The 26,329-nt window shown below is 46.2% G+C and overlaps 2 protein-coding genes across 24 annotated transcripts in view; both read right to left on the reverse strand.

The window, feature by feature from the left end:
• Nucleotides 1–309: 309 nt before the first annotated feature.
• On the reverse strand, nucleotides 310–12,065 carry TARS2 (threonyl-tRNA synthetase 2, mitochondrial). Of its 4 annotated transcripts, none has more exons than XR_014053075.1 (18): nucleotides 11,961–12,065; nucleotides 11,447–11,643; nucleotides 10,999–11,122; nucleotides 10,202–10,326; nucleotides 9,307–9,424; nucleotides 9,125–9,189; nucleotides 8,795–8,873; nucleotides 7,485–7,631; nucleotides 7,195–7,293; nucleotides 6,459–6,676; nucleotides 5,816–5,978; nucleotides 5,459–5,596; nucleotides 5,203–5,280; nucleotides 2,957–3,057; nucleotides 2,655–2,752; nucleotides 2,405–2,477; nucleotides 1,722–1,836; nucleotides 310–805 (listed from the first exon to the last, which is right to left on the reverse strand). XR_014053075.1 is itself a non-coding variant. In XM_081487810.1 (18 exons), exons 1-18 carry the CDS (start codon nucleotides 12,024–12,026, stop codon nucleotides 657–659), a joined length of 2,157 nt encoding a protein of 718 aa, XP_081343936.1. In that variant the 5' UTR covers nucleotides 12,027–12,065; the 3' UTR covers nucleotides 310–656. The 4 variants fall into 4 exon arrangements, 3 of the variants coding, with proteins under 3 accessions (XP_081343936.1, XP_081343937.1, XP_081343938.1); XM_081487810.1 differs by having other exon boundaries at nucleotides 2,655–2,756; XM_081487811.1 differs by lacking the exons at nucleotides 7,195–7,293; nucleotides 7,485–7,631 and having other exon boundaries at nucleotides 2,655–2,756.
• A 6,006-nt stretch (nucleotides 12,066–18,071) lies between these two features.
• The window catches only part of RPRD2 (regulation of nuclear pre-mRNA domain containing 2), a 90,639-nt gene continuing 82,381 nt past the window's right edge, over nucleotides 18,072–26,329 (reverse strand). For 14 of the 20 annotated variants that reach the window (XM_081487795.1, XM_081487791.1, XM_081487794.1 and 11 more), the window contains one exon: nucleotides 18,072–24,268. In XM_081487795.1, coding sequence (XP_081343921.1) covers nucleotides 21,501–24,268 — 2,768 coding nt within the window. In that variant the 3' untranslated portion in view covers nucleotides 18,072–21,500. The remainder of the gene's footprint in view (nucleotides 24,269–26,329) is intronic. The other 6 variants (XM_081487808.1, XM_081487807.1, XM_081487806.1 and 3 more) reach the window with 2 other exon arrangements.

Below are 26,329 nucleotides of genomic sequence, written 5' to 3' on the forward strand. Positions count from 1 at the left end.
ACTGATTCTGAGAATCCCAGAGCAAGAGAGGTCCAAGGCCTTATTCTGTGCCCCAACTTCTCCATTTGCGTGCTGCCTTCTGTGGAGAATGCATCTGACAACCCGCTGAACTGAGGTGTGGGAACAGGGCACTGAGGAGTTGAGAGGGGAACACCCTCCAAACTGGAGCTCCCCTACCAGCGAGAGCTCTGGAATGCCCCTTCTCAAACTCCCCAAGCCCCTAGGACAAAAGAGAGGGAGACAGAGTCAAATTCCCTTTTATGTCCCTGTCAGGAATCAGAGATGAAGACATACACCACTAGCTTCAAGTTTACTGTTTTTACTTTTTTAATTTTTTGGCTGTACCATACAGCATGTGAGATCTTCGTTCCCTGACCAGGGATTGAACCCAAGCCCCCTGCATTGGAAGCACAAAGTCTTAACCACTGGACCACCAGGGAAGTTCCCCAAGTTTATTATTTTTAATTTACACTCTCCTCACATCCAAAAAGCTACAGCTTCTCCCAGGCCAAATCTCTTCATGAAAGTAGATTCATGCTTTCACATGAGTTCTGAGGAGTCTGAGGGACTCCAGACCTGTCAGTTAGGTTGGGCTCCCCCATGTTAAGGCGGGCTGGTGGCTCCTGCAGGTCTTTGCCACATCTATATACAAATGCTCAGAAAATTTCTTCAGCATTTGGCACCCTGGTGTCCTGCAGCTCCAGTAGTCGCTGTATAGCCTCGGCCAAGTCCCGTTCTCCAAGTTGACGATTATCTCGAGTCCGAATGTTCACTGTTCTCTTACTCTGCTCTCTCTGGCCAACCACTGCAGGAAGAGGGAGGTTTGGGAATCTTAGGGAAAGTGTATCCAAAAGGAGAGGATATCCTCTTTTTGTTGTGCAGAAATGTAAGAGACAGAAATCTTTAGGAAGAGCAGAGCTCAGACATGGTTCCGGGAAAGGATATATTTAGCAATCTCTCACTCTCCAGTTCCCGGGTCATCCTGAAAGATTCCAGACATTTTCTTACATGCCTTATCACTTCCACTCAGGAGCCCAGGGGTGAGAGGCAGTACGGTCAGCCAAAGAAAGACAAACAGATCAAGAAGCAGATCCAGAGAGAAAAGTGTCTGTGTGTGCATGTACATTAGAGAAAGGGGAGGGTGGCAGGGTGGGAGACACATATGTAAGTCCATGGGGTCATGGTGTAGCTTGTGCCAAGACTGGCACGATGAGTGGGTGTGTAAAACTAGAGAATCAGGTAATCTGGCTGAGAAATCTCTACTTCTTGCCTTCAAGACAGAGCTCTGAATCTTGGAAAAATGATAAAAGGCACAAGGTTGGCTTAGACTTTTTCCCTTACGGCCGTTTTTCTCATTCCTTAGGGCTGACTCCATCTAGGTCTAGAATAAACAAAACTAACTAATTAACATCTTATTAACCCTTCCTGTCCCTTTCTGTCTGATGCTCCCTTGACTAATTAACCTAACAGACACCAAGAATTAGGGTGGGGGCCAGCAGAAAACTGTTCTGAGGGTCAGAGGTACAGGACAGGAGGTGAAAGAGCCTAGGGCCCAAAGGGCTCGGGTGTGTTGAATCCTAGCTCCCGCCCAGCTTGGGTCACGAGCTGCAAATTACCCAAATGTGCAGATGACCAGGCTTGACAGACAGGAAAGAACGTACAGGCCGTACAGGCCGGGTGGAAGAGTGTAGGGCCCTGGGGCTGTGCTGACTGGGTCTTACCAAACTGAAAATTGTAGTGTGCGAGCTGAGCCCGGCGGATCCTCCGGCTGAGGGTCAGTCCCGAGTCAGCATCCAGGTCACCAGCCAGTCCTGCAGCTCGCAGGCTCTGCTGTGCCTAGGGCAGAGGGTCATCGACAGGAATTTGGTTTAACAGAAGGCTGAGGAGGTGGAATATCCCGACGCCAGTTTTCCTCAAACTCCCCCACCTGCTCCTCCTTCCTCTGCCTTTAGGCTGTCTGGGTCTCAGGGATGAACCCTCTTTACTCTCTACACTGAGGCCCCTCTGCAGACCCCACAGCTTCCTTGTCTGCCTCATTCTGGAGCCAAGCCTCCCTGGACTCTGCCTGTTTCTAGACACCACTCTATACCACCAACCAGCTGCTTGGCTCCAGTACTGTCCATTATCCTTACTTCTCTCTAGAAACGAAAAATAAGACCAATATTCATCCAAGGCCCCTTTTGTGCCATGCACCCTATTGTCTATTTAACATTTACTGACTTGTTTAATTTTCACAAATCTCCAGGCAAGGAGGGATTAGCTCGGTTTTCGGATGTGGAATTCCCAGCATGCAGGCCAGTGGCTACTCAAGTCCAGTGTTGTGATTCTGAGTGCCACGCCTCTCTCACTACCCACTGCTCCTCCCCAGCCTCTCTATTAGGCCTGGGTCGGCCCCCATCCTCACCTCTCTGGCATATTCCTCCTGCTCTGTCCCCACAGGGATGACCACCACCTGGAATGGGGACAGCCACAGTGGCCTGAATGAGAAAGAGAGGAAGGCAAATTATTTATCCTGGCTTGGACCACAAGTGTGGCTGCACAGAGCAGATTCTAAGAGGAAACAGAAGCTGGAGTCTGAAGGGGGCCAGCATCTGGAGCACATACTGCCTGGTTTGAGGGCCAGAACAGACAGGAATCGGGGTCGGAGGTCTCACCATTTTCCCCCGCAGCTCTCCGCCAGCACTCCCAACATCCTTTCCACGGAACCGAGCACGGCTCGATGAATGAGGACTGGACGCTCTAGGGCCCCCGACTGCCTTGGAGGGAGATGGGGGTGGATGGAATGGAGAAGGATCACAAAATGAGCACCCAAGATTACCTTCCAGTTTCCAAGAAATCTTCAACCCCGGCAAGGGAGGGTGTGGAGGATGTGGTTAAGTTTTAAGGGTAGAAAGGGAAGTGGTCCTCCACCTAGTCCATGAGCTGAGGCGAAAGGGGAGAGGACAAGGTGCCATACCCCTTGTACTGAAGGTCAAATCTCAAGGGCAGCTGGAAATCAAGCTGGATTGTCCCACACTGATGGGGTCGACCCAGGGCATCACGGACGTGCACATCAATCTGGAGGAGGCAGAAGGGAGGACATGTGAGAAACCAGAACCAGTGTCCGCCATCCCACGTCCACCCCCTCTATCTACCCTCATCCCAGGCTGTGTGGACACGTCACCCATGGCATCCTGCTCCACGTCACTCACTGAAGACTGGCAGTGGTTCTTTCCATTTAATAGTGATGTAATATTAGGGGACGTCAACATTCACATGAATGGCCCAGCCTCGCCCTGGCCTCTCAATTCCATGAGTTTCTCACCTCAGAGACCCTCACCCGAGCCCACACTGTGGCCATGACCTTCATCCCATCATCTCCCAGCATGGCTGTGCCTCTGAAACAATTCATCAGACACCTGCTCTGATTCCTGTATCCTCTCCTTGCAGCTCTGACAATTATTCCTATTAATGACTCTTCACTTTCTCAGCTCCTTAACTCACTTTTCTTCACACTCATAGGCCTCTCGGCTTTTCCCTCCTCCGTATCTCTCTCCATGAAACTACAACCACTCTCCTGGTTCCCTGGTATCACTGTTCTTTTATCATGTCCACATGAAAAAACCCCACCTTGGCAGCATCCTCACTGCCCACCTGCCTGGCCCTGCAACAGAGCTGCCCTGTGCTGCCAGCATACCGCACACTAGAGACGCAAAAACGGTGACTGATGCAAGGGGCTGCTGTGAACCTCAACAGAAGCTACGCTGTCGCCAGCAATCCACAGGCTGTCCTAACCAACTCTGTGTCCTGTTCTCCTCAATTCCCTTCTTTAGCTTCCTCATGACAACTCTCCTCTCTTCCCCACTCCCATCTCAGCAAATGTTCCTGCCTCCTACCTTGTGGAGAATTCCAATAACTGACAGCATGAGAAGGGAAAAATGTCTCAACTTCTGTCACCACACCTATACATTTCCTTGCACCTACCCCAGCCTTTCCTCCTATCTCCTAAACAAAGGCACAGGTGGTCCTGTCTATGGAGGGCTCTGGATCCCATACCTTACGATGTCCCAGAAATGTCCCTCTACTGAAACCCCTTCTACAACTTCAACTTCTCCTGACCCAAACAGGCTCCCTCTCATCACAGCATTTAAACATCCTCAAGTCTCTCCATTCAGTAACATCTCTTTGGATCTGTCAGCTACTCTCCTTTGCCTTTATAAAAGCCAATGTTCTTTAAAGTTTGTTTGCTTTGGCCACACCACGCGTGGCTTATGGGATCTTAGTTCCCCAACCAGGGATTGAACTTGGGTCTTTGGCAGTGAAAGCGCCAAGTCCTAACCACTGGACCATCAGGAAATTCCTTAGAGCCAATGTTTTTGAAAGAGTTATATTCATTTATTCACTTCTGATTCCAACCCCTGTCCCCACTTTACTGGAAAATGGCCCCTCAAAACCTAACAGCCTTGGGGATTCCCTGGTGGTCCAGTGGGGTGAGATTCTGCCTGCCAGAGTGGGGACATAGGTTCGATCCTTGATTCTGGAAGATCCCACATGCCTTGGAGCAGCTAAACCTGTGCACCATAGCTACTGAGCCTGCAAACCTCAACTACTAAAGCCCATGTGCCTAGAGCCTGTGCTCTGCAATAAGAGAAGCCACTGCAGTGAGAAGCCTGCACACTGCAACACTGCAATGAAGAAGAGCCTCTCTCTGACAACTAGAGAAAATGCTCATGCATTAACCAAGACCCCGTGCAGCCAAAATTGATTAACTAATTAAACAAACAAACAAACCTAACAGCTTTTTCACTATATCCAGCAGGCACTTTCCAGGCCTTTTTTTCACTGATTTTTTTCACCTCTTTAAACCTGCCATGTCACTCCTCACCCCAGCCTCTGCCTACAACGTTCCCTCCTGAGATATCTTTTTACTTAGCCAACAATTACTTTTCAGATTAGTAAGAGATTCCTACAGGAAACCTTTTCTGATCCTCCAGAGTAACATGCTCCCTTAGTATCTACACAGTACTGATCCCGCAGTGCTGAAAATGCCCTCTTTACCTCCCGGAAGCTTCACCAGACCTAAGTTCCATGAGGGCAGGAAATGTATTGCTCTTCTTTACATCCTACGCAAGTTTAAACACATTCCTTCATATCTATTAAACATTTAATAAAACAAAACCAGAAGATGAATAAGTAAGACTCTAATCTGGGTCCCCAGCTTACCTTAGGCCCATAGAATGCACCATCCCCAGGGTTGAGATCCCATGGTGCTCCAAATTCTTCTAGGGCCTGCTGCAGGACCTTTAGAAACAAGGAGACAAGAGACGAAATGTCACCTTAGACTTTACAAGCAACATATCGCACTAGCCCCTGCAATGACCATCTCGGCACCTGCCTCTACCAAGGACCCTGATTCCCACCTCCCCTCCCCCTCCATTAGACTGCTTTACCTGCCTCTGCTTCCCTACCACCCGCTCACCTGCTCGGCCTGGTCCCAAAGGCAAGGCTCTCCCAGGAAGCCAGATGGCCGGGTAGACAGTGCCATGTGGAAGGAAAAGCCAAGGATGGTGTAGACAGAGCGGAGGAAATCAAGACAGCCTTGGATCTCTGCTTCCAGCTGGAGGAATAAGGGCAGGTGAGCTGCGTGCCAGCTAGAGCTCTGGGGTCAGGGTGGTAGTTTGGGGGAAAGAAAGCAAAAACATAAAGGAAAGCTGGAGATAGAATGCAGCTGGTTTATAGCATATAAAGAGGGCAGCTGAGGGTCAGGAATGTTGGCAGTTCACAAGGAGAATGAAAGGTGGTTTAGACTGCTTCAGTGGAGCCGGGGAAGGGCCACCTGATCTGGTGCACAGAAGATGTGGGCGTCATCCTGCTGGAAGCACCGAAGCCGGGTCAGGCCCCCCAGGCTGCCAGAGGCCTCAGCCCGGTGCAGGGCCCCGAAGTCGGCCAGTCGCAGGGGCAGCTCTCGCCAGGATCTGGGCCGATGGGCGAACATTAGGCTGAGGTTGGGGTGGGGAAGAGTCAGGGCCACAGAGAAAACTAACCCTTGAGGCCTGCTCCCCCACCCAGTCTACTTCCCTTCTTTGCACTAGCAGCTTCTGCCCTCTCGGGCCTCACCCTGCCTCCTGCTGAGTCCTGTTAATCCCACTCATCACATTCGGGCCCTGCCTGGTTCTCAAGTGAATTTCTCAGTAACAACAACAGACACCACTTCCTGTGCCCCTGTTCTGTGACAGGCATTGAACTGAAAGAGGACCTGAGACAGTAGCTCCAAATCCTTGCTATTACCCATGATGAGACTGAGGCTTAGGGAGGTACAATGATTTCCCCAAATTCACATGGGGAGATAGAGGGCAGACTCAAGACTCAAATCCAGTGTTCCAACACTATTCCAAGGTGCCTTCAATACTTAATATTTAGCAAACCGGCTGCCTAGCCCTAGCCCCAGGAGAAACCAGGTCTCCGGGCTCCCAGCTCACCAATGCGCAGGGCAGTTCATGGGCTTGAGGGCAAGTATGTCTGTGGGGTGGCTGGCAGAGTGGTCGCTCTGAGAGCTGGAGGGCCTGTCCAAGCCTGGTGGCTGCAGGGCAAACATGTCTTCCCGATAATGCTCCCAGTGCCCTGACAGTTCCCAGAGCTTCGTAGAAAACAACGTGGGAGTTTTCACTTCTGAGAAACCACGGCGGGTGTACTCAGCCTGCAGAGGAGATGTAGACATGGAAGACCAGAGTGACTGGGGGAGGAGAGGAAGCAGGATGGCAGCTGTGTGGTTCTCCTGGGCCCTCAAGTCACGCTGATCACAGCGATATCTAGTAATTACCACATCCCCTCTCTACACTCCCCACAGTAGACTACACCGTTCTTGATAAAGGTCACTTGTACTCCATCATTCCAGGTGGCGCTAGCGGTAAAGAACCCGCTGCTGATGCAAGAGACATAAGAGATGCGGGTTCATCTCTGGGTTGGGAAGATCCTCCGGAGAAGGAAATAGCAACCCACTCCAGTATTCTTGTCTGGAAAATTCCATGGACCAAGGAGCCTGGTGGGCTACAGTACCTGGGGCTGCAGAGTCAGACACAACTGAAGTGACTTAGCACACATGCACTCTACGGTATTAATGTTCAAACTTCTAATCCCTCTCTTTTAACAGGTGGATTCTTCTAGGCCCTCAGTTCCCCTCCAGTCATCCACCCCATGAACATGAGTCCTCCTTACCCTGATAAAAGCCATCAGTGCATTATACACCCTTGTCCCTCGAGGCAGGAAGAAGCAGCTCCCGGGGCTCAGTTCATGGAAGAAGAAGAGCTCCTGTTCCTGGAGTTAGAATCAGCAATGTCACTTCAAGGCGGAAACAGGGCTTGACAACCCAAAAGAGATTACTTGACAGAGTTGCTCAGTTTGTGGGATTCTGAATTTGCTCCCAACTTCACAGATCAGGTTCCCTCCTCACTCTGCAACCCTTATCATCACCACCTCCTCTGCCCCCATTTCCCCAGGCTCTATACCTTCCCAATGTGCCGGTGGTCCCGTAACTCTGCTTCCTCCCTCCATTCTTCCCAGGCCCTCAGCTCCTCTGCGGTGGGGAAGGAAATGCCGGACACTCTCTGCAGTGTCTCTGGGGCGCCTGGAAATCTCCACACTGATGATGAGTTCTGTGGGTGGACAGAGAGAGTCAAAGGGAAGATGAGGACTGAAGGTACCCACCCAACCACCTTCAATCCTCAGATGATACTTGGCATAAGCATCACAGGCACCCACTTGACAACAATCCCATCTCATCTCTCTCACCACTTTTCCTACCATCACCAGCAGCAGGATGCCCACCCCATCCTCCAGACAACCCCTACCATGTTTACCACCCTGGAGGTACCTGGGCCTTGGTTTCTACACATGTACTGCTCAACTCTTAACTGTATCTTGTCACCTCTGCATTCTCACCAGCACCCCTGTATTTCCTTCCTTCCCCTTCTAATCAACAACGGCACAGGGAAGTAACCCTAAGCACTGGTCAAATATTAAGTCCATCCATCCCCTTATCAAGCTCCTATACAGTCATGAGAAAACCCAATCTCCCACACTGTTCCTGGATCCATGAAATTCAAATGCCTCTGCTTCTCGTTCCTTGAACAATAGTACTAATAAGAAATGACCTGCATTTTATGGTACTTTTAACTTTTCCTCAAACCCCTTCTCTTGTGTTAGTTGGTTTTGTGTCTATGATATGGCCCTACTGGCAGGACAGGAATTAACAGCCTCATTTTACAGCTGGGGATCGTGGGTAAGGAGATTTACCCAAGGCTGTATACTTATGGCAGAGACAGAACTCAGAGCAGATGCCTAGGTTTTCAGTCCAGGGCTTTTGCTCTACCTATCTGCCTCTCCCCTCACTCCCTGCTTCTTGCTCCTACTCCAACTGACAGTTCACCTTGCCCATGAGCAGTATTTTCATAAAGGGCAGGCCTCTGACTTAAAAGAATATTCTCTCTGTGCCTGTCAAATGGTGTTCCACACCTGCTCTCTCCTCAGGAGTCTTCCCTAATGACCCTGTCCAGTCTGTTTATGCCCTCCTTTGCCATCTCCCTTGGTGGTAATGTCCGACTATGGAATTTGAATTGGCTTCTGGGCCCTGGCAGGGTGTCGAGCATCTGTCACCAGATGGGAAGTTTCTAGAAGGCAGGGACAAAGTTTCTTTCTCCTTCCAGATTCCTCCCTTAGCTATCAGAGCAGAGAAGGGGCTGAGAATCACCTTCCCCTTCCTCAACTCACTCCAGTGAAAACACAGGAATCTCAACCTAATCCAGTCCTCATGACTGACCGATAGCAGCTTCAGGCCTCTGATCTGTCCAGTATGCCGAAGGTGGGGGCCTCTGCACAGATCAACCAGCATGCCACACCTGGGAGAAAGAAGGGGCCAGTGAGTGGTTTCCAAATTCTTGAGCTTCTAAGTTTCTCCCTCTCAGGGTATTTAGCTGACAGAAAGAGATGCAAAGAACTATTCCACAGAGAGAGCAGTGAGAGATAAAAATCAATGCCCATTTCTTTTTGGGAGCACCAGATTACCTATCTTCTTTCCCTCACCCCATCCCTGGCTTTCCTTAGTGCATCCCCACCTCTCTCTGTTTCCCTCAGTGTAAACAGCTCTCACCCATACACTGTTGCCGTTGGACCTGTCATTTTCTCCTCAATCAAGCGAAGCTTAAAGGGGTTATCCTAGAAGAAGGGGAGAGTGAGGACAAGCCTTCATTCTTACAAAGACATCCTGGAGAGAGCCACTCTTCCCCTCACACCCCTCGATCATTCTCCTAAACCTGTGTGTCTCCACCCCACCTTGAAGAGCTGGCGAAGCTGAGCCCGGGAAGCCTCCAGTCTCCGGAAGGGCTGAGCAGCAGCTACAAGTTCCTGGCAAATCCGTTCCAAAACAGGCAGCTCTGAGCCCTTGACTGTCCTGGAGAGATGAAGGATGGTTGGTTGGCCGCAGTCTGCTAGTGAGCAACACCCGGGTGACACAGCTGGGTACTGGCTCGGGGGGGAAATCCTGCCCTCCGGAAACATCTGAAGTTACTGGCAAAGACAATGAGACTAGGGGAAAACAAATAGGAAACCAGGCACAAAGTTTACAGCTGGAGGAAAACAGCTCTAGATATGAAATTAAATGTTGCATGCAGGCAATCTGGATAAACAAAACTAGAGCAACAGTAATGAGGGATGAAGTAAAAGTCAAATACATGAAGGCTAGAGAAGCTAAGTTTCAAGCTGATTTAGAAAAGGAAGGACATGGACTAATAGAGATGGTGATACCAATGTCACAGCTGAGGCACGGAGGGACCCTGCCCCCAACTTTCTTTCTCCTCCAAATTGAACATGCCTGAGGCCCCAGAAACCATCCCAGTAAAGAGGTACAAACTTTCAGTTACAAGATGAACAAGACCTGCGGAACTAACATATAGCATGGTGACTATAGTTGATAAATTCTGTATTGTATAATTGAAATTCTCTAAGAGTAGTTCTTAAGCATTCTCATACACACAAAAAAGCATGTGCTAATTTGATTATGAGAATCCTTCTACAATGTATACATATATCAAATCACCACAACCATACCTTAAATAAATTACAACTGTATTTGTCAATTAGACCTCAAAAAAAGAAAAAGAAAAAATGGTGAAATCTCTGAAAAAGAAAGCACCCCAGAATTATTCTCCTCAGTCCTTGCATTACTCACCGTTCCTTTCCTAAGAAGAAATCATGGTAAAAGCCACATTCTGTGCTTGGGCCTTGGCAGAGGACAGCACCTAGAAGCTGTTCAGCTGCTGCCCCCAGGACATGGGTACTGGAGTGCCAGAATACCTGGGTTCACAAGAAAGGAGTTCATGAGTTCACAGCCTTCTCCTTTAGCCCCTACCTCTCTGACCTCCTCAGGAAAGCTGATGTAAACCAGTTATGAATAACTACCACAAAATGTGGCCCCTGAGCTTGGGGGTGACTGCTGAATAGTAAAAGACAAATAAACAACAACAAAACTGAATATAAAAGAAAGAAGGCCCCTAGAAGCAATGCACAGAAAAGAATAAGCCCCACTCCTCACTGCTTTCTAGTTCCAGAGCATAGTAGGAGGTTAGTCAGTTTTCATACCATCCAAGCTGACACGAAAAAGTGGAGGGGAAGGCAGGTCATGTGCCCAGTTGTGCAAGCCACACTAGAATTAAAAACACGCTACTGATGACTTATAATATAGGTCTCAAGAGTTGGGGGGCTAACCGGGCATATTATCTTTCTATTTTCAACTTAATTCTCTCCCTTTCACTAGCACAACTGGTCACTGCTTAATAGACCCAGGCTAAGTAAAAACTTTCATCCTAAATTTCCAGCTTAGCCAGGACCAGTCAAGACAAGCAGTATGCCGTAAGCCTCCCAACTGCACTTGGAGAAACTGAGGCAAGAGAAATAAAAGCTAGAAATGCCCACTTAAACATCTCTTAGTTTAGTAGCCACTGTATCCCAGATAAGGAAGAAGCTTACCGCTCTCCCCTGTGCAGAATCGAATGTCAGAAACCTGAGGTCAGAATCTGTCTCCAAGGGCCGCTCCAGATCATAAGGTTCTCCATTCACTTGAGCAGCCACTGCAGTATTGGCCAGGTTTGAACTTCAGCAGTGAGGAATACAGGTAAAGAAAAAGACAAGGTTACAATCCAAAGGCGAAGACAGGAACTCATCTCTTAGCAACTCCAAACCTGCAAAGGGGAAACGTGTTACCAGAGCAATAGAATTTATCATTCCCCTCCACCCCCCATGCCTAATGGAGGAAGGTCAGAGACTATGAAACTAACGCAGATTGAAAAGGAATTGGCAGGAAATGCTATCTTGAGGAGGATGGGATAAAGATAAAAAGTCTTTTCCCTACTCAAATTCAGAAAGAGAAAGCAGAGATAGAAGCATTATCCTGGTAGGTACAGAATGAGCTTAGTACCTGATCTGCTGGGCTAGTTGGTAAGGGGTTGTCTTCCATGCTACAGCATCGACTTTCTGACCTCCAGGAAGTGATATCTTAATAGTCCGCTGTTCCTTCTGTGCCATGCTTGCTAACCTCTTTACCTGAGCAGTCCATAGCTCCTCAAAATGGCCAAGCCGCTCTACCAACCAGTGTGGAGGGGTCGGCACAGCTGCCTGGATGGAAAAATGTTAAGAAGTAACACAGGTTCCATCATTCCTTCCTGGGATTGGGACCGCGCGAAATTAGAACATTTAAGTGGCCATGGTCCGAATCCTGGGCCTTTAAAAACACTGGGTAATACCGGGCCCTAGGCTAGGAGCTCTAGGCTTCCTAGGCTGCTCACATTAGGGAAAAAATGGCGCATCTAAGGGCTGGAGTAGTCAGGTTCGGGGCCGCTGGGCGGGAGCAGAGGGTGTCAAGCAGGGTTAAGAGCCTACACCCAGCTGAGCTGGGTCCAATGTGGCTCGGAGCTTTTGGGTAACTCACGCACCGTGTGCAGCCCGCAGGCGTGTAACCCTGGGAACCGAAGCCGCCGACACCTCTGATACAGCCCCATTTTCCCTCAGTCCGGTCCTACATACTCAAATAAATGATCGCCGCTTCTCCTTCGCCAGATTCCTCACTGACGTCTGGCCCAACAATATCCATGCCTATTGGTTACTACAGCTGCCACTCCAATCTGGGACCACCTCCAGGAACTCCGAGGAGGAACACCCCACGCAGCACTAGCAGCGGTGTGGGTGGTTCCGGCTGACCGGAAGACCTAAACTGTTACACACGTGGGCAATTCCAGAGACCTGCAGTTTCAGATCAAAGGAGCAAAGATATCCTGCGGCTTTGAGGACAGGGGCAGGAAAATCTCCCAGAATGCGAACGGAAGAGAAACAGATCGGAAAGGGTAGCCATCTCCTTTTAACCATACGTTTTCTTTTACATAGTCTTCACTGGCAGGTAGGAAACAGATAAAAGCATATACTTTGGGATAAGACAGATCTAGTGTAAATCCTGGGAATTGTGTCATTTTGGGTAAATTAACTTCTAGAATTCCCTAGCGGTCCAGTGGTTAAGACTCTGCTCTTCCATGGCAGAAGCCACAGAGAGGTCAGGGAACTAAGAGCCCACAAGCCCGGCAATGTGACAAAAACAGACACTCCCAAACAAACAAAAAAACTTCTGAACTTCAATTTTCTTATCTATAAAATGGGAGTAATAATAGTTCTCATTCTGAATTGTTAAGGTTAATTTTATATGAATTGTCTAATATATTGCATAGTACATAGTAATGGGGAACACTAGTGACATCCCATGGACGGAGGAGCCTGGTAGGCTGCAGTCCATGGGGTCGCTAAGAGTCAGACATGACTGGGCGACTTCACTTTCACTTTTCACTTTCATGCATTGGAGAAGGAAATGGCACTCCAGTGTTCTTGCCTGGAGAATCCCAGGGACGGGGGAGCCTGGTGGGCTGCCGTCTATGGGGTCGCACAGAGTCGGACACGACTGAAGCGACTTAGCAGCAGCAGCAGCAGTGACAAGCTATGAGAATAAATGAATATAACCACTTTGGGGCTAGAGCAAAGAATCTGCAGAGGGCATTCTTTGGCGTCCCTTCATACTCATGGGGCTTCAAGAAGGCCCTTTCGAGACCCCTTAATCTTACAGATGAGGAATTTAGGGTCAGAGAAGGTAAGTGGTTTAATGCCAACTGATGCTGGATTCTGAATCCAAGTTTCATATTCTTCTACCACAACACTTTCTCTGGTAATAAGAGTTTACTCCCAATACAATTCCCCCAACAGCTCAGAAAGAAGTGTCTGACCCTAGAACCTTAGCTCTCTGCTTCCAACCAAGACTGCCTCTAATTCCCATCCTAGCTCTCCTTTAGCCCTCTCCCTGCTATATCCAGAACACAGGACTAGGTGTATTTGATTTGTTTTCTATAGTAAAACGCAGAAGGCAATGGCACCCCACTCCAGTACTCTTGCCTTGAAAATCCCATGGACGGAGCAGCCTGGTAGGCTGCATGCAGTCCATGGGGTCGCTAAGAGTCGGACACGACTGAGTGACTTCACTTTCACTTTTCACTTTCATGTGTTGGAGAAGGAAATGGCAACCCACTCCAGTATTCTTGCCTGGAGAATCCCAGGGACGGGGGAGCCTGGTGGGCTGCCGTCTATGGGGTCACACAGAGTCGGACACGACTGAAGCGACCTAGCAGCAGCAGCAGCAGCAGCAGCAACAGCAGCAGCTATAGTAAAAATTGAAACACAACCAGATTTGTAAAGTATGAGGGGAAATGGCTTTAGGGGCAGATGTGAGGTTCTTAGTAATTCCCATTAGTCCCCTCACCTGGGGGTGGGGATGGTTGGTGTTGGTTCTCAAGTTTCCAATGGTGATGTTATCAAGCATTGTGGAGGAAGAGCTGTCATAGAAAGGTGTTTAATCTAAGTTTCCAGAGGTTCTGTCTGGGGAGGCAGCAGTTGATCTGAGTCACAGGCACCACTCCAGATCTTGGCTCCATCTTCTGGTATGTTAGACACCCTGAAATACAAAAAGAAATAGACAAGAGTGTGGAAGAGGAAGATTACTTGTATGTGTGTGGGAAAAGGTAGGGAGAATTTTTAAATGGCATTCAGGAAGTGTGACAGCAGGCAGAACTCTCCTCATGGCTCTGCACCAAAAGGGACAGGGGAGTGTTACACTGCACTCAACAAAATGGTAGCTGCTCTATAAATAATTATTAAGAATATACCGATCACTGTACTGACTTGAAACCCCACAGGACTTGTATACTGACACACACCTTCTTTAATCATTCTACTTTGGGAGGATAGTAGAGGGATGGTGGGATAAGTAGATTAATTACAGTTACAGTAGCTGCCTGCACTCATCCCTCAAACATGTACTGACTACTTCCTATGCGCGATGCACTGAGCTGGGTGCTAGGGGATGCCAATCGATCAACTGCTACATCATCACTTATGTGACCTGGTTTGCAGTGGAGGAAGGAAGGAATGTCATGTTATTCCATTCCTCCCTGTGTCACAAGCAAGCCAGCAAGCAAGCAGGCAAGAGTAAGCTAGCGAAGGCAAACACATTAATCACTGGGTCTTCACAATTTCTGATCTATGACTAGCAGGTCTCAGCCTCAGAATTTTAGCCAATTAGCCTGCTGGGGAAATATGCTGCTAAAACTGCTCCTACCTTCTACCAGAATATTACTGAACGACCACTATGTGCCAAGTGCCATGCTTCACTATCTCACTGAATTCCAAGAACCCCAACTAGTAGTAGTTCTTCTTACAGTCCCTTTAAAACGTTTAAAAAGACTCTCAGAGAAGTCAAGCCCCACTCCATCTGAATGCAGGACCAGTGTTATAACATGTCATGCTGTTTCATAGGGACCAGGATCATCACCATGCATCATGTTTGGTAGCTCATCTTTTTTTTTTTTCTCCAGGGCACAGTACTAGGAGCCTTTGGGCCCTAAGAAGCCTTTAATAGGGTGGAGAGAAAGTAATAAAAAGCCAAGAAAAGAGGCAAAAAGGCATCTTACCAAATAACCTCTACCAGTCTAAGGAAAAAGAAGAGTTTAGGAAATAATGCCAGAAGGTTTCATAGAAGTCTAGGGAAAAGAACTCCTCAGAAAAGGGTACACTAGACCCTGAATCAATTTTGAGAAATTGTCAGCTTTACTCCACTCTTAGAATAGACATCCTGTTGGTTACAGGTTTGGTTGAGGAGGTTATTGTTTTTATCATCTTTAACTGTTTATTAAGAATTCTCTCCATGGGAAAGTACAGTACATTTCCCCCCTGTTATCAGGAGCAACACATACCTCCAAATCTTCATTCTTAGAAGCAAAATTTCCCTACACCAAAGAGGTGGAAAAGATATTGGAGGGAAAAAAGAGAAATGTAAGAAGGTAAAATACAAGAAAGGTTTATGTCATTGCCACCAAATGCTTTTGAAGCCCAAAGAGCTAGCCAAGTGGCTAAAGCTACAGTAGGTGCTGTGGGGAGGTTAGGTTAGTAACCTAACCTTAGTAATAAAGATCTAGGATGGTGCCAAACTTTAACTTTGCTTTAAATATACTACAAAGAGATAGTCCAGCCAACTTTGCTGAGTAAATCGAGGGGGAAACATCCTAGCCAGAGCATGGGGATAAATTGAAAACAAAACCTTGGGCTCCCCTAAAAAGTCTCTACTAAGATTGTCCTTTCCCAAGATATTTCTTGAGTCTGTACAAGAGAAATACGGCCACCACCATGCCTTTTAAATGACAGTGGTTGGTCAGTTCAAGAAAATATGAAGTCTCCCAAACACAGGAGCCAGTGTCAACTTAAGTTCGATGCTGAAATAAAGTAACAAAAACAAAGACCTAAGTACCCTGAAGGAAGGTCCTAGATTTATCTGTACAAGTATACAACTATGGCCCACTACCCAAAATCCAAGGTTCCAACTTAATATACTAATCTCTACTGCCCTTGGCAACGATTGGCCACCTAGAAAACATAAGACCTTAAATACTGCATTATGTAGGTGCAAAGGATTTCTAGCCAGGGGAGGAGGAAACTGAACTAGATGTTGCCCATCTCCTTTCTACCCATTCCAACTGAAACACCCCAAGAAAAATATATGAAATTTCAACTCTTATCTCCTCCTTCCCACAAATTAAGTGACAAAGGACTTAATTCTCAAGAAAGGGATCCAACAGGGAAGGGAAAGGAAGGAATGTTGGAACATCTAATTTGCTAAGAACGTCAGCAGATCCACAGTGTGCTGGGTTAATCAACACCCTTTTGAGTCAAACACAAAAATACTGCAGCCTGTATTTGTGTTTCCTCTGTTGGCAAAGCTCACTACCCCCTCCACCCACATCTGTGTTCTCAACTTTTGACTCCTGCCACAGTGATAAAAGGATAGGGGGGAAAAATGGAACCATAAGGTAACTGCAATTATCAGTTTCTAAATAGATCTCAGCCTTCTTATCCAATTCCCCTCAAACTTGTAACTAAGCATTGTTTCTTCTGTCCTCCCCCCCCCGCCCAGTTTGTCAGAAATAATTTGACGTTTTATTTTACATGGCACTTGCTCCTTTCCTTTAAAGCATGTGTGCTTCTTTCTACTTCTACATGGGGGGAGAACAGGATGTTTACTTTAGAGCCGTCTCACGGGTGTCCCTCTTGCAGCTTCAATAAGTTATTACTCAGCAACTGTGAACAGCAGCTGACCGGACTTGCCCATACGGTTTACTCATAAACAAGTATGAGAAACGCCTCCATATCCTAACATACTAAGATGATGTTTGTTACTCTGTCTACATACATGAGGGGGCAACTCATTCCTTCTATACCATATTGGCCCAAATAAAATAATTTTGTGGAAGTTGTGCATTTTCAATATGCCCAGAAAGGCCAATGAGGAGTTCTAAAAGCTGTTGCTTCCTTGGGATGGGGACAGGAATCGGGTAGCAAGTCAAGGCCCCAAGTGGGGACCAGGATGTAAGGGTGAGCCAGATTCCAGAAGTGGCCAGTACAGTGTACACCTCTACCTGCTGGGTGTGTTCCTAGGCTGTGCTATTTTTGAAGCGTCTGGTGACACGTGTGCAGTTTCACATATTCAAGGGTGCTATTTAGGGCCATCTACCCTGCCAGGGATCCAGGCCTGGTCTAGATGCAATGATTCTCTTCACCCCTTTAGCCAACATTCCATTTATTAAGCCTCACTGGGTCATGAAAAGGGATGGGGTGAGAGAGGAGTTGAGTGTGGCTTCTCTGTGACTAGCAATATGTGAGAAGGGTAGATGTGGGCAAAGAATTGGCCAGAAGGATCCCGACTGCCACTACCCCAATTTTATGCTTGCTTTAAAAATATTTTGCTCACAACCGTACAATTTTTTTGAAGACATACAAAATTATCATCCATACGGTATACCCACTTCATTACCAACCACTCCCTGAACATCTTGATCTTGCCCCACCTGTTGTCCCTTTCCAAAATTGAACTGCCATAAAGGACCAAACAAAACCCACAAGGCCATAAAGATCTTAAGAAGCTCAGAATGCCTTCAGTGACAATGAGTGCAGAAGTCAAAGGGGACAGCTGGACAAGATCAGAGAGGGGAAGTCAACCACACAACAAAGGAAACCATACTTTATTAAACAGGAAAACAAAAACATAATATTGGGGGCAAAGAGATTTAAAAAAAAAAGGAATGGCTGGAAGAGAAGAAAGCGCAAGCGGTCGCAAGGCAGGCTTGAGATGGGGGGTCTTTGGCATGTGTTTGCCTCAGACCTGTGCAGGTGTACACACACCAGCCCCTCTACCCTCCTTGCACGTTTAGACCAAAAGCAAATACAACTGTATCTTCAGAGATATATTCAGGCTTTTCTTCCTGCATTCCTGTAGCTGGTTTCACCTTCAGCCCTGGACAGTCATGTAGGGTCTTTGCTGGAGAAAATTTAGGTCTTTCCAACAACAGGCCTGTTCCACAAAGCAGCAGTTTCAGCTCCTGGAGAAGTTCCCTCCTATTTGCACTCACCAGAGAAGCCAGGGGCCCTTGGTCAAAGCCCCAAATCTCAAAGAAAAATGTCAAACCTTTAGAACTAGTTATTTTATTAAATGATATTAATACACATTTCAAAAGGATTTCATTGTTGTTGCCTCTAAAGCATGTACTTGTTTTGTTTTCCACACTGAACACGTGAGAATATCAATCCAACATATCTAATTTAAATCTTAACAGGCACCCCAGCCCATTCAAAAAAGGGGGGGAAGGAGGGGAGGCAAAAAGGAGAAAAAGCAGTAATTTACAGCGGCTTCAAAACAGTTAACAGCTGAAGCTTACTTCTGCATGAACCAGTAACTTCAGGACTGATAGTGAATATTCTGTCATTAGGAGTTTTAGCATATTCACATTATCTAGATAGTTTTGCTGTACCATATACATCACAAACATTGTATTCCTGGGACTGGAAAGGATGAAAGGCCTATTCTCTTATCCTTTTATCCTCCCTGGAAACAAACCAAATTCTATTTATTCTCAACAAAATTTGGAAGGGCAAATGGGAGCAGGGATAGAGGTTGAATCTAAGCTGACTGTGAAGAGTAAACTTTTACAGAATATTTAAGGACTCAAGTTCTGATATCGTATCATTGAATTTTAAGTGGTACCAGTGTACTCATGCCCCACCCACCGATTCTGTCTGTGATTTTACAGTGAGCACCAAGAACCTTAGTAACAACTTCGCATTATCTGTTTGCATACTGAATCATGTCCTTGCCAAGACACACTATGCTATGCTTTTTTTTAAAAATCTTGTTCTCAGGTTGAAATACAAAAGTCAGAGCATGGGCACGGAGTTTTAAATCACAGACACAGAAAGAATAAAACCCCTTTGTTTCATGTTATGAATACCAGAATTGTCTTGTTTCACTATATCACATATATACACACATCGTTGTCTTCACTGACTGCTGTAGGCAGATGTCCTTAAAGTTAACACACAGCTGACAGTTACATACAAATCCTCATTTCCATCCTGAAACAAATGGATTTTGTGGCTTAAACAAACAAAACACACTCCACAGAAACCCAACCCTTAAAGTCCATCTTTTAAAACTGTACAAGGTCTTCCCTTTCATGTACTAGCTATCATGCTTCTGAGGACAATTAACCTGCCCCAACATTCAAGAAACCACTTTGCTGACCAACCCCCCATTTTCTGATAAAATCAAATGGTCAGAGAGCCTTTTCAAGTCAACACTACTTTTAGATTAATCGAGAGCAGCAGAAAGAATTCACATTCTTTTATTCTAGAATGAAAACCATCCCACTTAATTTTCTGCAAAAGAAAAAAAACTCTTATTTCAGTTTTGAGTTAAAACTTTCTCCATTTACCTCCCCCCACCCCACCCTCACACTCTCTTATACTTTTCTCTAAACAAATGTCTTATGACTCAGTATAACTGCATTGTTTCTTTGCTTTGCTACACTATATACCCCATCCCACTTACAAGGTTGTGGTATCATGCATTTTTTTTGCAGGGAGAGCTACAGGGCAGAGAGGCTCGAGAAGGTCAAAGAAAGAACAGCTAGCTTAAGACCAGAAATCCATTAGGAAGATGGAGGACTTGCAAGATCCTAACCACAGAAAACATGGAGAGCCCAAACAAATAACATGGAATAAATTACACAAAAATTCCCAAACTATGATGCACACCTGGTTTGAGCTGCTCTTTTACCTGCAAAGCAAGCTTATTCTGAGACAAAGAATCATCTTCTGTCACTACATTGCCCACACTCTCCCATCTGTAAAACTTCACTGGGGGAATCCAAAGCAATCCCCATACTTCCTACAGTTACTTCTACACTAACTTGGAAGAAAATATGAAACTTGCTAGGATTTCCTTTTATAGTCTTTTACTCATCTGGCTGGAGATTACCAGTGTGTACTTTAGGGTAAGACACTAAATAAAAAAATGAAGTAAAGCAACATTTGCTTTTCAGTGTTCCTGAACACTCAAAGTGCAGTGATTGTCTTTTCCCAGTACTAGCTGTAGAAATACAAATAAGGAGCCTTTCAGTTCAGGGAGAAGAAAAAGCGCTTTTTTCTTCATGTAAAACGACTAAGGACATAAACATTTTCTATCCAGAGTGGGAGGTGAGGATAAGGCTTAAGTCTTGAAATGTGACAGGCTGCTATCCATAGAGTGGGGTAAATTTAAACTAATCATGTCCTCCTGTTTGTCTGCAAGGATATGTATAATATCCATTTGTCACTAAGACAGAGCTAAAGAGGTATAAAGAAAGATGCTATTGAACTTCCTCCTTCAGAATACCAAGAGGGGTGAATTCAGGACTAGATCAAGGGTAAAAGAAAGATAAAGACAAATATTTCCCTTTCCCCATAGTTAACCTTGGTGACAACTACCAACAAATGTCACAACATTAGGGAGGCACCGTGGTAAAAATGTCTACTTTAAAAAAAAATACTGGGATAATATCTGAGAATATTTCAGTTGCACCTCTGTATCTACTGTCAACTACAGTGACTTTCTGGCTAGACTAGAAACACAGACGAGAAAACTGAGGGAGAAAAAGTCAAGGACAAAAAAAGCAGGAAGCAAGAGCTTGATGCCAGGTATGTGAAACCACCTCAGAAATATGTTTATGACAGATGGGCAGGTCACATCACACCATCAATGGCTCCTTTCTCTCACTCTCTGTATTGCAGTTACTTATTCTTTTAATTTTATTATACCTGGCCCCCTTTCTTCTACTCAAAGGAAGAAAATTCTTTATTAGGATAAAATGAGGTCCATATTTCCTCAAAGTTACTGCCTGATAGTACTTCAGAAGAGGCTGAATTAAAAAACAGGCTTAGATTTTGGGAGAAAGGTCAAAAACTCAACTTCAATATGCCTTTTAAAACAAAACAAAACCCCCAAACAACTTGACAAGTCCAAGGTCTCCCACATTTCCCCCCCTGCAACATCTCTTGGCTGTCAGCAGGCCACAGAGCACACAGGGACGACAGCCACACTGGTTACAGCAGTAACTGAGCTGGAGAGAGAAGGGGAAAAGAATCCTTCCATTGTCTACTTGATAAGCCAAGCCCCAAATAACATCCCAACATTGCACATGGTATTATCTGTACTGACGGAAGTTTTATTTCAAATGTAGTAATACTCTTCAATAGATGGGGTAAAATAAGATTTGTTTGCCTCCCCACCCTTCAAACCCCCAGCCAAACGAAGTGGCTTTAGTTGTGTTTCTTTGCCCCCCACCCCCTTAAAATACAAACATCTTGGAAAAGGTAGGTATAAGTGCAGTGGGAGGGAGGACTGGATGGAATAGTGAAATGTAAGCATATATAACTTTTTAATTTGGAAGGGAGGTCCTTTGTCATAATAAAAAAAGAAAGAAAAAATAGATCAAAGGAGGGAAAACAAATAAAAACAATAATAAACCAAACTCCTACTTCCAATGCTCTCTACTGTTCACATGCCTTTCCCTTAGTTTCCATCAGTACCTGGGAGGGAAGAATGGGCGTTTTGGTGCAAAGAACGGAGGGCCCCTAGCAAAAGGTGGCCTGGGTCTCTTTAAATTGTGGAAAGGGTCTCTGCTGAGAAAAGGCTCCCTAGGCCGGAAGTCTGGCCGGGGACTCCGCAAGATCATACCACTCCGGTTGATGGCGTCTCTGTGTGAGGGACCCAAAGGGGGGCCACTGCTGCTGTTGCTGCCTCCCCCACCTCCTCCTCCATGGGCTGGGCCCAAGTGCTCCAAAGAATGGGAGGGCAGGCTCAGGCTCTCGCGTACACGGCTAAGGCCGGGGCCGTTGAGGTCCCGCTGGGTGGGGCCCCCATGGTCCCTGGGTCCTGGGAGCACCCCGAAATGATCAGCCAGGGTCCCCTGAAGGAGGGAACTATGGTCCTTGGGAAATACTGCCACGGCCCCCGGCACTCCGTGCTCTGCCAGTGATGGGGTTGGGAAGGGTACAACCCCAGAGTGGTCACCAGGAGGTGGAGGAGGAGGAGGAGCAGAAAAAGGGACGCCACTCCCGCCACTGCTGCTATGTTCCCCGGGGGGTGGAGGAGGGGGTGGGGTGGGGAAAGGAACTCCGCCGTGCTCCCCAGGAGGTGGGGCAGCGTGGGCCAGGGCTGCCTCCTTTGCGAAGGGGTTCGAAAGATCCACAGAGGGTAGATGAGTAGGTGCATCTCGAGAGAAGATACCACCATGATCCTTAGGAGGGGCAGGCGGGGCAGATGATGGCCCCACTGGCTCTCTCTGGAAGGGTGTCCCATGATCCAAGGGGGATGGGGGGAGATGATGCTCAAATGTTGAGTTGAAACTGTTGGAACGGAAGCTGCCGACACTTTCCTGAAATTGGGGTGCTCGTTCTTTGTATGGTGCTGTTTTAAAGCCAGTGAGGCCTCCGCTGCCCCCACCCCCAAGGGATGCCAACTCAGAGGCACTTGAGGGGCCATTGTCAAAGGAGCTGCCTGAGGTGCTCAGATCAAACCAACCCACCCTTGAAGCCTCACGCCCATGTCCTCTATTTCCCTTCCCAGGGACTCGGATGGACTCCACAGTCTGTATTGGCTCCCCTGACATCCTCCTATTGGATGCATTATGATAACCCAAGGTTTCTATAGGGGCCCCCTTCTCTTCGGTACTATCAGGCAAGTCTAAGCAGGAGGAGGAGACTCGAGTCTCTATGCGATAGTGCTCTTCTTGTTGCTGCTGATCAGCGGCCGTCAAGCTGAGCTGGGTGAGATTTGACAGGCTGACACCATCACTTGACGTGCCCTTGTTGGGGGCCTGGCCAAAATGTTTATCATCTGAGGGCTTTCGTGAGGCATTCTTAAGCATATTCTTAAACTCAATCGTCGATGTGGTGGAAATGGTAGAGGCCAGAACTTTTTCCACGCCTGACGTGGGTGGGTGGCCCGTGGGAGCGGCAAGGGTATTCTGTGGAGAGAAAAGGGACCGATGTGGGACTGGGTGAGGAGAGTCTGGGTACTGCTTCTGCGGCAAAGTGAGATGCCCCGTGGTAGACTGAGACAAGCTATTGTGGTTGGAGTCAGGGGTGAAAAATGAATCATTCTTACTCGGTGATGGTGACCGGTCAGACCCCGCTTCATTCCCTCTGATGCCGAAGGCACTAAACAGCCCAGGGGAAGACGAAAGCCGGTCACAGTTCTCACTCGAGTCCAGGAGGGCCCTCACAGATGGAGGGAAGGCAGACTTCACCCCAAATTCTTGACCCCTGTGGCTATAACTGGACAGGATTGGCTGGTACTCAGTGGTATCAGAAAGCTTGCTTGATTTCAGGATCGACTTGGCTGGTTTCTTCTCTAGGTTCATCATAGCAGACGGTGGAGGCCCTGAATACTCGAAATCTCGGTAATCTTCATCTTCCTGGAAAGAAGTATCTGGATAGAACTTCTCCTGTGAAGAGTCCATCAGAGAAGACGGTCTCTCCATTCCATCGGAAGGCTGCTTATAGGGGGAGTCACTGCCCAAGCCAAAGGGCCGAAACGTAGACACAGAACTGGAGAGCTCTCGGGGGAAGCTTTCCTCTCTCCCAGGGGGTGGTGATCTTGTACTGCTGGGTGTTGAGGAACCAGGGCTAATGATCTTAGAAAGCAGGGACATGGTATCTACACTGCTGGATGTGGGCTTGTCCATCATCTCATCCTGAGTGGGTGTCCCACTCCGTTCATCCCGTACTGGGGTTCCATCAATGTTGTCGACTGACGTGCTAGTAGGGCCACGCTGGAAGTCTGATGGATGGCTTTCTGCTGGAGCACTAGATCCCAAACTGCTCAGGATTGGGATGTTTAAGTTTAAGCCACTGAAACCAGGATTACCTTTTAAGAAGTTGTGGATCTTCATTTCCAGGCTTGGGGAGGTGGACTCTGACTCCAGCTTTGGCTTGGAGGCCTCTGACGATTGGCACATGGCAACTTCAGTAGGCGGCGCAGCAGGGCTAGCATTGTGGTTACCTGTGAACCCCAGAGTGTTGGAGGGGAGCTTGAAAGTAGTGCTTGGGAGCCCTGGGCTTTGCCCAATTGAGGCCTTGCTGGCTGAAGTTGATGAGACTTCAGAAGTTGAGGAATTAGGAGAATAGTTGAAGCTTTTAGGAATAAAGGACTGGGTATTGGAGGGCAGGTTTCTTCCTTTTATGCTAGAGACTGTGGTGTTAGCAGGGGAAGCGGAAGTGCTCTGGGGTGTAGCTTCACTGGATGGAACTGGGTTCCCAGTAACACTCTGAAGTAAAGATGACAGGCCTGTAGAAACAAAGATTAGAGAAGTTAAGAACAACAACTCCCTACTTTCCAATGAAAACAATGTAGGCTAATCAGATATTCTCATTCATTCCAGTGGGAACCAGACAGACATTAAAATATGAGATCAAAGGGAATTCAGACCAAACAAGTAATGGCTGAACGTCACAGAAAACATTGGTCTGACTTATCAATATAAGGAGAGCAAATTACTGAAATGTTTCTAGTAGTCATGAAACAAGGCCAACACGGCAATAATAAAAGGCATCAGGAAGAGGGAGATTTTAGTGTCAGAATCACTCAGAGTTTAAACAAGACAAAGCAGGAAAAGAAAGGGGGCATAATTATCTGTAAAATAACACTTTAAGCCAGTTTTTCTTAATGTTTGGTCTGCAGAATTGTTTCTCTAAACGCAAATAGATATTCTGCCCTATCCTTCCTTTCCAACTTCCGCAACTGTCTCTAAAAAGTTAAGGTACAGTTATTTTTAGGACAGAGAGAACAATATGCAAATTTCAGGGACTTATGTGACCTGTGATGCTTTTTTAAAGGAGCGTATCTTGCTGGATTGGTGTTATATTTGAGGAAACAAGGCTTCGGTTGTAAAATTTTTAGTTGTAAAATGTAGCAATAATAAATACACAAATACACACCACAAAGCTTACGGAGCTAGATCTTTGGGGACACTGATCCTTCGACAAGAAGACACAAAATCCCCTTCTTATAGCTTGGAAAATTCAAGGATTATTGGTCTATACATGTTGACACTGATGAGATTCAACTCTACTCACTGACAGACAAAACATTCTTAGAGCACCAAGAAAGAAATCTTTGGGGGCAAAGGCAGGCTGAAGTCCACCAAAGCAAACTGCTCCTGTAGAAAATTTCTTGAAAAAATATTTGATAAAGAGATAACAGAAGGTTCTTTATTTAAAATCCAATCATATTTTGGAAAATTTACTCAATTTCTGATCACAAATGAAAATTTTACGTACACTTCACCTGAATTAATAGCTTTCAGTCATATACTAAAACTGTTCCTTCATAATGATATATGAAATAAAATAATATTTCATTTGTTATTTTAATTACTGTTTCTTCAAAATTTCAACTTTTATCCTTATTTGCTAAGAGATTTAAGGTCCTGAAAATTTTAAGGTTGTTCCATCTTTGCAACATTTTCAAATGCCACTGACTTCTAAACAATGATGCATGGCTTTTATTATTATCCAATGTTTGAAAATATCCAAATAATTAAAACATTGTTTATTTCCATTGTTATACTCCTGAAAAAATATCTGTGTTTAATTTTCAAAAATCTCCCTGGCTATACAATTTTCCTCTTCTTAACAGTCTGATTTAATTCTTAACAGCAGCTGCTCTTACCAAAATCAGAAGTCTTGAAGCACTGGAAAGTGATAAATAATATATGATTTTAAAAAGATATTTCAGCGTATCTTTCAGATGCTGTGAAATGAATTCTTCAAGAGATCATCTTCTTAACATAGATACTACTCAGATTTCTGGTAACAGGGGAAATATTACTCTCTTAGCACTAAATATTACTTTACTTCAATCTTAAACCAACCATACACTATGGTGTCTGCCCACTGAAGTCATTCTTTCGTGCTGAAAATATCACTAAGGACTGTAGGTGAGAGCAACGTTGTAAGATATGTCCTTTATGGTCTTTGAAGAAAGGTATCTATTTAAGTTGTCAGACATAGTCCTTTTAAAAGGTAAGGAGAATTCCACTTTCCATAAGGAACTCAAAGGTGGTGAACTGCCCTGTTACTCCACGAAGCTTTTTTTCTGAGTCCCACTTTTTATTCTGTCACAACACACCTAGTTCTGTTCAAATTTTGCCTGATTAGAAGGTCTACATGATACTGGTTTAACAATCTGCTCAAAGAAAAAGCTTAAGATCTATGTATTATATCTATGTAAGAAGTTAAAATACAAGTGAGTTTAAGGTTTTTACTGTAACTACAGAATGATAATACAAGAGAAACTAGAAAGGAGAAATCATCAACATGCCAATCTCTCAAACTACTTATCCCTGAA

The sequence above is a fragment of the Giraffa tippelskirchi genome, chromosome 5 (assembly GCF_054371585.1).
Source record: "Giraffa tippelskirchi isolate mGirTip1 chromosome 5, T2T-mGirTip1v1.2.pri, whole genome shotgun sequence".
In the NCBI taxonomy this organism is placed as follows: Eukaryota; Metazoa; Chordata; class Mammalia; order Artiodactyla; family Giraffidae; genus Giraffa; species Giraffa tippelskirchi.

What these genes read in the sequence shown, in the direction of transcription:
- TARS2 (XM_081487810.1), bottom strand. Translation starts at nt 12,026, where the DNA reads ATGGGGCTGTATCAGAGGTGTCGGCGGCTTCGGTTCCCAGGGTTACAC. An exon ending in CCAACGGCAACAGTGTATGG is followed by an intron (nt 8,874 to 9,124) that starts GTGAGAGCTGTT and finishes TCTTTCTCCCAG; the next exon opens with GTGTGGCATGCTGGTTGATC. An exon ending in CACTGATGGCTTTTATCAGG is followed by an intron (nt 6,677 to 7,194) that starts GTAAGGAGGACT and finishes TCTCCTCTGCAG; the next exon opens with GCTGAGTACACCCGCCGTGG.